The 13,959-nt window shown below is 34.0% G+C and overlaps 1 protein-coding gene across 5 annotated transcripts in view; it reads right to left on the bottom strand.

Annotated features, from left to right (window-relative positions):
* The window catches only part of Grik2 (glutamate ionotropic receptor kainate type subunit 2), a 630,456-nt gene that overhangs the window by 362,548 nt on the left and 253,949 nt on the right, over positions 1–13,959 (bottom strand). For all 5 annotated transcript variants that reach the window (XM_034524652.2, XM_076917171.1, XM_076917172.1 and 2 more), the window contains exons 5-6: positions 9,891–10,072; positions 3,527–3,580 (exon numbers count right to left, since the gene is read on the bottom strand). In XM_034524652.2, coding sequence (XP_034380543.1) covers positions 3,527–3,580; positions 9,891–10,072 — 236 coding nt within the window. The remainder of the gene's footprint in view (positions 1–3,526; positions 3,581–9,890; positions 10,073–13,959) is intronic.

Raw genomic sequence — 13,959 nt, 5'->3', positions numbered from 1 at the left:
TATATGAAAGGTAAAAAAAAAACATAAACATTACTGATTTTGTTGCTTATAGGAAATTTACATGTTGTTTATTTTATATGCCCCATCTGGAGTTTCACCATAATGAATATTGTTTCTATGGTTCTCTCAAATCTGTTCATCATGAAAATCCTTATTCTTTATGATAATTTCCCCAGGAGATACAAGGCCAAAGCTATCAAAGAAGTTAAATGTCATTTTCTAACATTTCTTTCAGCTTTTCCTGGAAAGTCTAAGATCCAAGGTACATGAATGTCACAGATCCCGTGTACATCTTGCTTGCTACCTATACTTCTATACCTTTCAGGGAGCAGGCATAAAATCCAGTGAAAAGAAGCTGACATTGTCCCGAGTTGTATTCTGCACTACAGAGTAATCTTTATACTTTTAGTGTTCTATTTATATGATATAACAAAGAGACGATATATATTTTACTTGAGATGAAAATAATTAATATTTGGCAATATATACCAAAGGAAAATAGTTAAAATGATAAGCAAAACTGAAGTTAAACAGAATCAAGCCACTTGGCAATTTTTATGATGAATGATATTTCATACAATAAGTGGGATCTGAGTTGTAATGTGAATAAACCACTGTACACAAAATTCAGAGGTTTAATATACTGAATATTTTAAGATGAAAAAAAAACAAATAGTGTAAAAGAAAGTTGCCCTCTGACATTCTCTCAACTTTCTCTCCTAGAATGAGCTATAAAAGAATTGCATTTTTGGTCTACATCCTTTAAAATGTGCTTCTGAGAGTATTTTTTCTCTGCCACACACTATCTCACTGCTGGTACAGCACTTCCAGACAGTGAACAGTGCTGAACGTGGAAACTCCTGACTACTCAAGGTACTTAGCATAAATGATTGCTGAGTGTTTGGTGCTAAGCAGGACGTTTATACCACCTCTTCTAAGTCAGGAAACGTAAAGGAAGAGAGAGTTAAAAGAACAGAGTGTGAAGGATTGTTAAAATGTTCACTTCAAGACATGGCACAGTCATTGCAAACATCATCACTGCAACTGTAGCTGTTTACACTAGGCCTACATAAAACTAGACCTGTCAACAACCAATCATGAACAAGGAACTGAGCCTACTGTTGATCCATTGGCTATTAATGGGTTTTAAGGGATTGCTTTAGTTGTGTACCAAACACTGAGTTGGCCAAGTTCCAGTGGGAGTTGAAAAAAATCACTGGCACTCAAAATGTCCTAATTAAAATTCACAGGCCACAAAACAAAACAGAAAGACATGAATATTGAGAAGAGGCCTGCATACAAGGTGACAGGGTATTATAGCATCAAGAAAAAGATAAGGTGGTGATAAGAAGAAACAGAATGTATGATAAATGCTTTTGAAACCATCAAAGAAGAAATCTTATCAATAACAAAAATGCGGAGAGATGGCCTTCCCTCTAGAAGATTTCTGCCCAATATTTAAAAGTTCCTAAGATTTAGAAGTATGAGAATAAAGAGATGTTTCTAAATTTCATCTAATTTACTATTGCTAGATTATGCCATATGTTTCTTAATCATATTTACAAACAGCTATCTATTTTTCAGCAAACCACAACATAAAAAGAGCCCCCTCTTCCTATAACCACCATGTCAGCGACAACTTACATGCAATCAATGTAATACTTTTGCTTGGTTATCCTATCTATTTTTCTTAAATGTGTCTCTACCATGTTCTTTGTATAATAAAGAAAGTTGTCCATTTATACACCTGCTTTTAAAACGTAGCTAAAATATTTGAAAATACCAAGGACATTCAAATTTTGAGTAGAAGTAAAAGAGAGAAGATATAAAACATGATCCTTTGCTAGAGATTTTCTGAAATCATTTTTATTGCAAAACAGAACTCATAAAGGAGAATCAGACCAAAAAAATGGGGAAGTTGGGTTAAAATTAAAAGTAGAGAAGTAAAGTAGTTTGTGTTATAACTATTCTAAAATAATTGTTTTATTCTTTTCATAGACTTTGTGACTTGATTTTTTTCAAAAGTTTACAATTATGTTGAATCAAATTGCAATGGAATTATGTAGAACTGTATGATACGGTGATGTAACCTCTCCATCTTCTCCTTCCTACTACCAAGTTTCTTCTAAACTGTAAAAATTTTCAAGGAAGATGTGATATAGTGACATAGTAGAGACAATCTTGGTGTTTGTATGCGACATAATGCCTGCTGTGTCAAAGAATCCTACCTGGAGGAATCATTGTCCTCAGAGAAAGATATGAAGAACAACTGGATTTTGATAATAACCCTCAAAGCAAAGAAAGAAAGTTCAACATCTTAAACAATGATCAAGAATACTGACTGAACTGTTCATCAACAAAATAGAAAAACAATACTGCTGTAGAACTGCAGAGAAAAAAACAAGTAGAACTTTATGGATTATCTACTAATTATTTTTATTCTTATTATGCCTAAAGTTTTGAATGAAATCAAATAGTAATTGACTTAGAAAATAATACATTAATTTATAAATGTTTTGAATTTATATTAATAACACAATATTTAGAATTGGACTATAATAACCATGAATATTATACACATGTATTTTGACATTATTTTTAAGGAAAGTTGATAATTGATCATTAAAATTATGACAATTTAAAGGCAGAAGGAAAACAGCATAGACGCTGAAAGTTGAAAATGGGAAAGAAAGGATTAGTGAAAAAGATGGAACTGTACTTCACAAGAGAAATTAGACTTGTTAACTATACAGATAAAGAAATATAAGTTAAGCATGGCCTCATTATACACATATAACCCTAGCACTCATGAGATACAGGTATGATTGCAAGTTTAAATCCATCCTTGGCTACATCTCAGTGGAACAAAAGGGGAAAAGGAAGGTAAGGAGGGAGAGAGCGAAAGTGCTGGTGGGAGGGAGGAGAGGAACAAAGCAGGGAGGGAGGGAACAGAAGGGAGGTCAGGTAAATACCACTCATAAAAAAGTAAAGACAGACTTTTACATATAATAAAGAAAATATAAGTATTTAAAGATGACTATAAAAGTAACATGCAATTTGCTAATTGCAAATAAAAGCAAGTTAACTTAAAAACACTAAATGTCTATGACTTAAGTATAGTAGGGGAATGCTAGGGTGGGCAGACATGAATGGGTGGGTGGGGGAGCACCCTCATAGAAGCAGGGGGAGGGGGAATGGGATAGGGTGTTTTCAGAGGGGAAACCAGGAAAGGGTATAACATTTAAAATGTAAATAAAGAAAATATCTAATAAAAACTTTTTTAAAAAGAAAATATTTAATCAACTGAAAGGACAATTTGAAAAGCCCAATTTTCAAAAACACAAACTCAAAATTAGTCAATTATTGACAATAATCATAACAAAAACAAGCAAAATAAGCTAAAGCCCAAAGTAGAAATGTATTACTCGTTATATTACTTCTCACTCGAAAGCACATTTCCACCCTGTTTTAGAGTTGTGATAATAAAATCTACAGAATTATTTTTATGTTTTAATAAGTTACTTACCAGAGTCGTAAATATATAGTGATAGTATTCTGTCATCATTCCCATAGCTAATGCCTATGAGGTAAAGAATTAAATACAAAGATTAATATTAAAGGTGTACCTAATGTGAAATAAATTATTTTAGTATGACATGTAATGATAAAATAGTACAATTTGATGAACAATTAACCTCAATTATTCCTTGTATATAAAACTGAACCACACTGAGCTTTACACATTAGTAAGAAAAAAAATTAATTGTTATTAGGGAAATTGTGAACTAATCTTTCTGATATAAAAGCTACTCCTTGAATGTTTGCAATTGTAAAGCTTATAGCACTACATTTTAATGGCACTAAAATTGAAAGTAAAATGTTTGTTCCTTATATTTCTAATATACTCAATACTAACAACCTAGTGTGAGGCATCCTTTTATTTGATTAGCTTCATTGAGCCATTAGAAGAAAGAGCTGCAAAGTACAGTGTAAAATAGCACTTTTTTTCCCTACCACCTTAGACATGATGGGAACATCAAGGAAATGTAAATCATAACTTTGAAAAAAGTATGGGTAATTAGCAGAATATTTTAAGCTTTGTTTAAAGTTCGGATGAAAATTAGCTTGCTTTCCCTTTTTACAATGGTTATCAATTTTTGACTGTCAATGATCTTAGATGAAGTTCTTTTTGTATTGAAACTTACAGTGATGAGAAATGTGCCTGTCATTTTCATCTCGCAAAAGTAAGAGAAATGAATAATAAATGACAGGGAGAACCAAAAATCCATGCAGTTTTAAGCTGAAGGAAGAGCTCTTAGTTGAAAGTAAGTGTTCTCATCTAATAATCTCCCCCACACTACTAACTATGCAAAAATAATTTGCTAAGTAGCTTTCTCAGTTAGAATTGGTGTGCAAAGGACAAGAACCTTAATAGACACAGGTAATAATTCACCAATTAAATTCAATAAAATTTATTATTTATTACACGAATGACTCAGTGAAGAAAAATAGCCACTTCAAAAATTAAGAACAAATATAATAATTAATTAATGATTGGCAAAAATCAAACAAACACAGGAAAGCAATTTAGAAAAAAAATCTGCCATTTCTATTTCTTGAATTAATAATTATTCTATACCTTTATAGCCCCTGGTTATCTTAAGCAAAATAAAGGTATATTTTCTTTATTAAACATGTACATTAAGTGTTACAGAAGAGAATGTTTGTTGCCAATGAAAGGTCCATGAGTCTTCTCATTTCCATGATTAATTGAGGAGAGAAAAATATTATACTTGTTTCTAAAAGCATGAACTTAAAATGTAAAGAAATAGATAAATAAAAAATAAGGAATAAATAAAAAATGAGGTTCACAAATAAAAATACCATCAATAACCCTAAAGTACATCTGAAGTTAAATGAAGCATATTGAATAATTTAATTTCTATTAAAAATTTTATATAGTAAGCTCAACTATTATATGTAATGATAGAAAACTAAGGTATATACCTGACTAAAAGACAAACTGGAGATACTCAACGTGAAAGCAAAGTTATTTGAATCAATGACCACATGAGAATTGAGAAACTGTCTAGGCTAAATGAGTTGGGGAGGAGGAACTGGGGGCAGCCACTAGAAAGTCCCAGATGCCAGGGACCCAAGAGGTTCCCAGGATCCAACAGAGAGGACATTAACCTAAATACCCAACAAAGAGGAGATTGAAGCTATAGAGACCATATCCTGTGGATAGGCAAGGCCCCTAGTTGAGGGATGGGGCCACCCACCCACCTCAAAATTATTAATCCAGAATTCCTCCTGTAAAAGGAAATGCAGGAACAAAGAGTGAAGCAGAAACTGAAGGAAAGGCCATCTACAGATTGCCCCACCTAGGGATCCATCCCATTTGCTGACACCAAACCCAGACACTACTGCTGATGCCAAGAAATGCTTCCTGATAGGAGTGTGGGATGGCTGTTCCCTGAGAGGCTCTGCCAGAGCCTGGCCGATTCAGATATACACAGCCAAATATTGGACTAAACATGGGGAACTCACTGGAGAAGTTTGGGCAAAGACTAAAGGAGCTGAAGGGGTTTGCAAATATCATAGGAAGAACAACATTATCAACCAACCGGACCTCCCAGAGCTCCCAAGGTCTAAACCACCAACCAAAGAATACACAGGTGGTACACATGACAAGAGGTGGATATGTAGCAGAGAACTGCTTTATCTGCCATCACTATGAAGGGAACCCCTTGGTCCTGTGGACGCTTGATGACTCATAATAGAGGAACACTAGGGTGCTGAGGCAGGAATGGGTAGGCAGGTGGGGGGAAACTGTCATAGAGGTAGGGGGAGGAAGGATGGGATAAGGGGCTTCTGGAGAGGAAACTAGGAAGGGGGATAACATTTGAAATGTAAGTAAATAAAATAACCAATAAAAATTAAAAAAAATAAAACTTCATCTTTTAAACAAACAAATAATAATAATACAATGGGTTTAACCTGTAAAGGGAATAGGAAACTCATCACTGGTCTGGAAAGTATGATGAGTGTTGGCAGAAGGAAGTTTGTCCTTAAAAAAAAGTAGTTGTGGTCCCATTCCCTATCAGAGATTTCAATAAATAAATAAATAAATAAATAAATAAATAAATAAATAAGAAGAGGAGGGGAGGGGAGGGGAGGGGAGGGGAGGGGAGGGGAGGGGAGGGGAGGGGAGGGGAGGAGAGGAGAGGAGAGGAGAGGAGAGGAGAGGAGAGGAGAGGAGAGGAGAGGAGAGGAGAGGAGAGGAGAGGAGAGGAGAGGAGAGGAAGAGGAGAGAGCATCTTGACCCAATTCAAATCCACTTAAACCTGTAGCACAGTTCAATGTTTAGTGGACAGAGCCTAGCTTGTTGTCTGTATTAACCTTGTTGTCTGTATTAACTATGCTTTTGTTTTGTTTTGTTTTGTTTTGTTTTGTTTTGTTTTGTTTTGTTTTTCGAGACAGGGTTTCTCTGTGTAGTCCTGGCTGTCCTGGAACTCACTCTGTAGACCAGGCTGGCCTCGAACTCAGAAATCTGCCTGCCTCTGCCTCCCAAGTACTGGGATTAAAGGCATGCTTAACTCCCTTCTAATTACCAAAAGCTAATGGTATTCAATTTGGACTTTTTCCTATATATTTATCCATACCATTTTATAAAAGCATATATTGTATATTCTCAAAGAATCTTTTTAAAAAATTAAGAATTCTAAAACAAATATTCCCTTTGCCTTTATAAATTGTAACTCCTAGCACAGTGGGACAGCATGTGAAACTGTGCTGGAGTAATAGGGACGAGAGCTGAGCACACAGTAAGGAGCTAAGCCTGGGCTTGTTTTTGACATGAGTGTTCTCGAACAATGAGTTTCTTATTATTATCTTGAAGCGAACTCTATGGCAATAACTGCAGTAGTTTATGCCTTTATTTCACATTTTCTCAAACTTTGATTTTGAAACAAAGAATCAACAATAAACTATATTATTTAAAAACGAGCAAAAATATAAGCACTTCTCTGGTAACCTCAAAAAGCTAAACAAGAGTATTATTATCTCAAAAGATTATCTTAATATCCACTCACTCTGTATCTTCTTTTAACTACACATCAGTGTATCTTCCCACACTTCAAACTACATAAAAAGAAAACTATCTGTATCTTCTTATGTATGAATATTATTTGGGAAGCCTTGAAATACATTGTCACATACATTATATTTTATGAAGACCAAAGGTTATTTGTTTAAAATTAAACTCGTAGGAATCTGCAGTATTAAGCTGCTTATTTTGTCATCCAGGTGTACAATTTGCGAGCAGTTTATTCTGCCAGTTAGATTCAGAAATAACATTGCTCATGTTTAACAAAAGTAGAAGGGTAAATATATAGTTACATTAATATTAATTTTATTTTATAACTCGCTGTTGTGGGTATATTTACATCAGCTTTTACATTGTCTTCAAGATGAAGGTTTTTATTTTCATATTCTCTGATCAAAACTTTGAAGTCCTTGATCATGGTATCCCTATATGAGAGAAAGTCTTCATGGTTATCTTTTACTCTTCAGAGTGCCTTGGCTCTGCCCTAGGGAATTCTCTGTCAGAAATCTGAATAGATGTGGAATTATCTGCTGCTAAGGCATGGCCATCGATTAAAGCACTTCAACTTGCCTTGCAGGAAACTGAATCAGCCCTGAGCTCCATTCACTTGTAAAGCTTTCAGACAAAAAAGCCTCCTTCAAATTCTATGTTCCTTGGTGTTTTATAAAACTGCAGTTAGGCTGAACAAATGTTTAAAAATTCTAACAAAACAAGGTAAAGCTGAGACCAGCATTCTGTGTTTTTTCCTAAGACTTGTTCTTGTTCTTAGATGAAGCACTCTTTCTGAAACCTCATCTACTTTTCTGTTCAGCTCTGAATGGTATATCTTTGATAGTTCACAGCATCCAAAGTTGACAAATCTCAGAAACACACACAAACACACACACAAGTGCACACACACACGCACGCACACACACACCATCACATCATACCACACCAAATCACATCATATGTTAGTTGACCACACACAACACAATTTGGTGAAGGAAGGGGCTTATTTGACTTTTTCTTTAGATCAGTGGTTCTCAACCTGTGGTTCATAACCTTTTAGGGGGTGTTGAAAGACCTTTTCACAGGAGTCAGCTAAGACCATTAGAAACCACAGACAGTTACATTCTGATTCATATCAGTAGCCAAATTACAGTTATAAAGTAGCAAAGAATAATTTTCTGGTTGTGTGTCACCACAACATGAGGAACTTTATAAAATAATTGCACCATTAGGAAGGCTGAGAACCACTGCCTTAGAGTCTTATTTCATCATGGAGATGTAAGGGAAGGAACTGGAGGCAGGAATTGAAGCAAGCACCATGAAGGAAGATTGTTTCTTGTTGTCTCTGGCTTAGGCCCAGGTAGCTTTCTTATGCAACCTAGGATCAACTGCCTAGGAATGGCACCACTCACACTTCTCTAGGCTCTGATCCCATCAATCAGAAATCAAGAAAATGTCTCACAGGCCAGTCTGATAAAGACAATTCCCTGAGTATATTTAAATATTATTTCATAAGGAAAGATATAAAATAATAAATACACTCAATAAAAGGCAGAATACACACCCTATTGTTAGAGGATTTCTCATTTTTCCAAACTGCAAAAAAACCTGATCTATTGTTTACTTGCCCAAGAACAGGTGCAAGTCCAATGTCTGTCTCATGAGTAGAGCAAAGCTTCCTTTCTTAATGTGCTCAAGGGTTGCTTGGAAATGATGTGAAAAATCTTCACTTAAGCTTTTAGTGTTTATTCCATCATTACATTCACACTTAAACAAACAAAAATCAAAATCAAGCATAATTCTTCAAACACTTTATTGCCCACATATAAAGCTAGAGCAATGTCCAAATCAATGAAATATTTCAATGTAGTAAAACCAACACTTCTATTGGAATGTTGGACAAACATGTACTTAATAAACTAACCATGTTATAGCAAGCATTTATTATTGGTAGTTTACATTTAATGACATATAATTTGTCATCTGAATCTTCATAACGCTCCACTACAAATATTTTTTCCTATGCTTAAAGACTTTAACACAATTTACAAATTTACCCAAACCACCATAATGTCAGCCCATCATTTTATAAGACTAAAAGAAAAACCATAAAGTTTTTGTTCAAATCCACATTCTATGACTCAATAAGTGCAGACCATTCTGCATTTATTCTCCAGTACTGGTCCCTCATTTATAAGAGACTACTAAATAATCCCTACACTCTAGATTGCAATTGGGACTATATACTGTTGGAATAATGTTATTTTACTGAGAAATCAATGGATTTTGAAATGTCTTTTATTCATAGGCAAGGTTCTATTGTGCAATGAATATTGAAACCATCATTAATGGGCTACTGATTTTTCTTGTTTGTCATTGTTAGTATATGCTGCTCAAGTTACCAAGTCTCTCTGAGATTAGACTGGGAGAGACCATTTTCCTTTGGTTGTGGAGATAAGGAAAAGGGAGCACATAAGTAAGGCATTACTTAGATACAGGCTGAATCTGTTTCATAGCATCTTTTTTATCCTACTGGCTCAATGTGTTATTCTGTTATTCGAGGACTCTTTATTCCCTCATCTTAAATCTGTGTTAAAGACCTTCAATATTTTTCAATATTTACTTCTCCTGAAACAAATTTACTGAAAGCAATTGTCAGCGTTTCTATTGTAAACTATTATAACGATGATCTCTTTGACTTTTTAATTACATAACGGTATATTATTACCTTTCCACCATAGCGTAAAACATTTTAGGAGGAAAGGAAGAATTTAAGCACTGTCAAGTTTACCTGCTTTAAGATGCCCGCTGCCATCTCATGGCTGCAGTCGAAGATCACGTGGAACTCCTTGCCTCTTTTCATCTCTTTAAGCAAAGGCTTTGCATCTTTCGTGTCCGCTGGCAGCTGACGAATTTTAAGTCGAAGATTGTACCTTGATGGAGCTTTGATGAGCTCTTGCAAGCGAATGAGACCTTAAATTAAAGAGAAAAAAAATAAACAAGTGGAAGCAAACCAGAGTGGCTCATAGAATCGTAAAATATAATTATGATGTGTGATTTTTCTTGGTGACATGTAGGTACTGAGTGTCATGGCACTAGCATTGAAATTCCTTTCTTTTTATCTATTTATTTTTAAACAGTGTTTTGCTATGTCATATAGCATAGCCCGAAACTTACTATGTAGTGCAAGCTGGCCATGAATTCCCAGTTATCCTCCTGCCTCTGCCTCATTAATTCTGTATAACACTTTGACGTAAATATTAACACTACAAATAACTTAAGATATTAATGAATGCAGTGTTCTACTAGACAAACATGGCTCAAAATATACCAAATCACTGATGTATTTTAGTAGATCATAAGTTATTTTAAAATAATATTGTAATATATTGATTTGAATAATTTAGTACTAAGACACATTTAATATTTAATATACAAAAGCCTGCCCCTTAAAAAAAATATTTCACATGGTTAAAATGCATGATTGAAATTCTTTGTGGTATGGATCAAGTCAAGAAATTTTCTGTCTCCTCCTACATTTCATTCTTATATCTGTAAATACACCCACATTTTTTCCCTAAGTTTCTACTTCCTAAGAAGGATTACTTTAATGAAAATCAGTACAATAGTAGAACAAGGAAATATCAGTAAATAACTAATGTGCCCCATTTTTCTCTCCCTTCTCTACATATTTACATGTTATTATAATTATATTTGGTCACAGGAATAGAGAAAAATTCCACAACTAAAAATATACTGTGTATTCAAGGAGTCTGCTAGATCATGAGACTAAAACTACAATTTGTTATTTTAACCAATAATAAATATTTTTAAATGTATTTTTCATCAATGAATTATGATCATATGACAATATAATAAATGATTTTGGTGGTCCAAACAATCACTAAAAATGTGAAGTGATAATGCAGCAAAACGTGTTAGAATTACTCATTTAAATTGCTTGTATTATTTTTTTACCTAAATGTCTACCCTCTTCATACAATTACATAAATGCAATAAAATCAGATTTTATTTTACCTTGGCAGTGTAAAAATAAGAAAGTTACTCAGCCTATTATTTTACAAGATGTTGTTATGATTAAATTTTGGGAGATTAATGTGTTACCAAAAGAAAAAAGAGCTATCAAGTTACAGATTAACTCAACAGTTTGTATTGAAAAAGCTCAACTGAGTTAGACATAGACATTTTCACAAGACTAGTGCTTGCAGGGCTCATCCTAAATATAAAGCCTGCCAAGTATTTTCAAGTCTTTAAAGAGCTCATGTGGATAGTTCATTGAGCCATCAGGTACAATAAATGTTTACTTATTCTCTTCACACATATACATCCCTGCTGGCATTAATGGAACAGGCTTCAGTTTGCCAGCTTCCCTGGGGAATGATATTGAAGAGAGAAAAAAATAAATCACCAATGTTAGTCAGAGCTGCCATCTCCTATGTCGGAATCTGAGCAAAATGTTGTCTTCAATTATTCCTTCGACATGTGTTTTGTGCAAGAGTTCTGTAAGGAAGATACTTTCATATATAAATGTAATCACTGAAATAATCATTTTAATCTGAATTTAGATGCATTTGATAGAGATGGCGTAAGCATTTCTGTACAAATGTAGTTTCCACTTGCTTTTCACTTTGAAATACTTGAACAAAAATGGCTCACTATGTCCTTAAAGAAGAAGGAATCTAGAGAGCCGTTCAAAGGTCAAGCAGAATTATGATTTTATATCCTTGCTTTTCTTCAACTTCTATATCAGGTGGCTGGAGTGCTCCTCTTATCTGCTTTTAGCCTTCAATTTCTCTATCGCATGATATAATTTCCTCATTGTCACACATGTCTGCTCTGTTTCCTTGCCTTTTCTTTACCCAGTGTTTTAACAGGGAGTCCTTTCTGAATTCTAGTTCTTAGACTATTGTGGATCAATGGGAAAATGTTAACAAAGTAGTTTCTAATGCATTCAAGGCTCCAAGTGAATGAATATTTTCCTACTTATTGTGTGTGAAATATTTGATAGCATTCCACTAATATACTTGATGAGATGTATTTTTGTATTATTGTTTATTTATTTATTTGGGATTGTAATATAATTACATTATCTTCCCCTATTTGCATCTCTCCAAACCCTCTTACATACCCTGCCTTTCTTTCAAATTCAGACTCTTTTTTATTATATGTTGTTCTATACACATAGGTGTATACATATGTGCATATATGTGTGTGTGTGTGTGTGTGTGTGTGTGTGTGTGTATAATTGCAGCCTAAACATGAGCTGAAGATTTGCATGAGTCGGCATGCTAACTTTCGAAACTAGTGAATGCCAAAAGTGGGAAAGGCTTTCCCCAGAGAAGATTCCAGCAATTATTTAATTTTTTTGTAGATATTCATCGTTCATGTTACTGTGTTCCATAAGGACCATTCAAAAAAGTATATATTGTACCTTGAACTGTCCCCATGTCACTATACCTTCGAGGCAGGATGAAGACTTTCTCCAAAGAAAAATGAGATTAAAATCTCATAATTATAAAATCTATAATTACAAAATTAGCTATGTGTTTCCTTTGTGCATTGCTATTTGTTACTTTTCCTAGCCCAAATATCTTTCCCTTTGCAACATATGACATAGTAATGTACTAGATTTTCTTAAAAGATGATCTTCACAAACCTACCATATACAAAAAAAAAATTGCTTACGTATAAGGAATCTATAGCATCTGTAAGATTTTTAATATCATTTTTCTTTGCGTAGGAGAAAAATCTTTCAAAGCACCTGGTGCACATTTTCTATTGCCCTGCTTTATATTCACCTGGTGGTAATGGATAAAAAGCACTGTAACACATCTATTAGATTTAATAAGGGGCACAATCATTTCACCAAACATGTGCTTCATGCAAATTAGTTTGTAAACAAGGTTTCAGAAATACTGCTTACTTAACAAATCTGGCAACCAATTATTTAATAACAGAATAGAATTGTAACTCTTTAAAACAGACTTTTAATTAAACACTCCTTTTCCTCTAATGTAATTAGTTTATATGTTGATAATAAAAAGAAACACTGCACAGATGGGTTTCTAAAATCTAACAAAAAGGGCTTACTGCAATTACTTTCTTATTTGGTAAATGAAGAACATCCTGTTACCTCTAATCTATTACTATGTGCATACTGCTGTTTTGTTTTCTTTTTAAATTTTTTATAGTCTCCTATAATCAAACAGTGGGTAAAACCAAGGTTTTCTTTATCATTTAGGGACAAATGTCTGAACTGCTCTTTTCAGACATTTCCATCAATTTAGCTTTTAAGGAGAATCCAGAAGGAGCCATTTATACACCCTCCAGTTGGCACCTTCCTCTACAGAGATCAATCACACCACAGCTCAGGTAGGCTCATGCTCCCCTAGCCCCAGGGAGGGAGTCCCCATCTCTCTCCTACACTCAGGAACTATTTCACCAGCCAAGTGAATTAGAGTTTTGCCACCTGGCTAAATACACAGACCTATTTATCACTGTGGATAATGTGGTCTTTGTGCATGTGAAGAAAGACTCCCACCAAATGGATCTTAGAATTATCATTGTGAAATATGAAATCTCTGGATTCAGTGTTTCATCATCACCTCTTTGTTTAAGAGGAAAAAATACAAAACATATTATTTTGATGGATTATTTTTATTAGAAATTTTTAGGCTAAGCAGGTATTTCAAAACAAACTGAATAATCTATGTACATCTATAAAATGCCCTTTTAACATATGCTAAAATATTTGAATATATATATATGTCATTTTATCAATCACTCATTCTTTCCTTGGGGGTGAAATATTTATATTCAATGCTTACACTATAGAAAAT

Source organism: Arvicanthis niloticus, chromosome 20 (genome assembly GCF_011762505.2).
Source record: "Arvicanthis niloticus isolate mArvNil1 chromosome 20, mArvNil1.pat.X, whole genome shotgun sequence".
Taxonomy (NCBI): Eukaryota; Metazoa; Chordata; class Mammalia; order Rodentia; family Muridae; genus Arvicanthis; species Arvicanthis niloticus.
The sequence above is the reverse complement of the archived record's forward strand: the minus strand, read 5'-3'. Positions and strand labels throughout refer to the sequence as shown.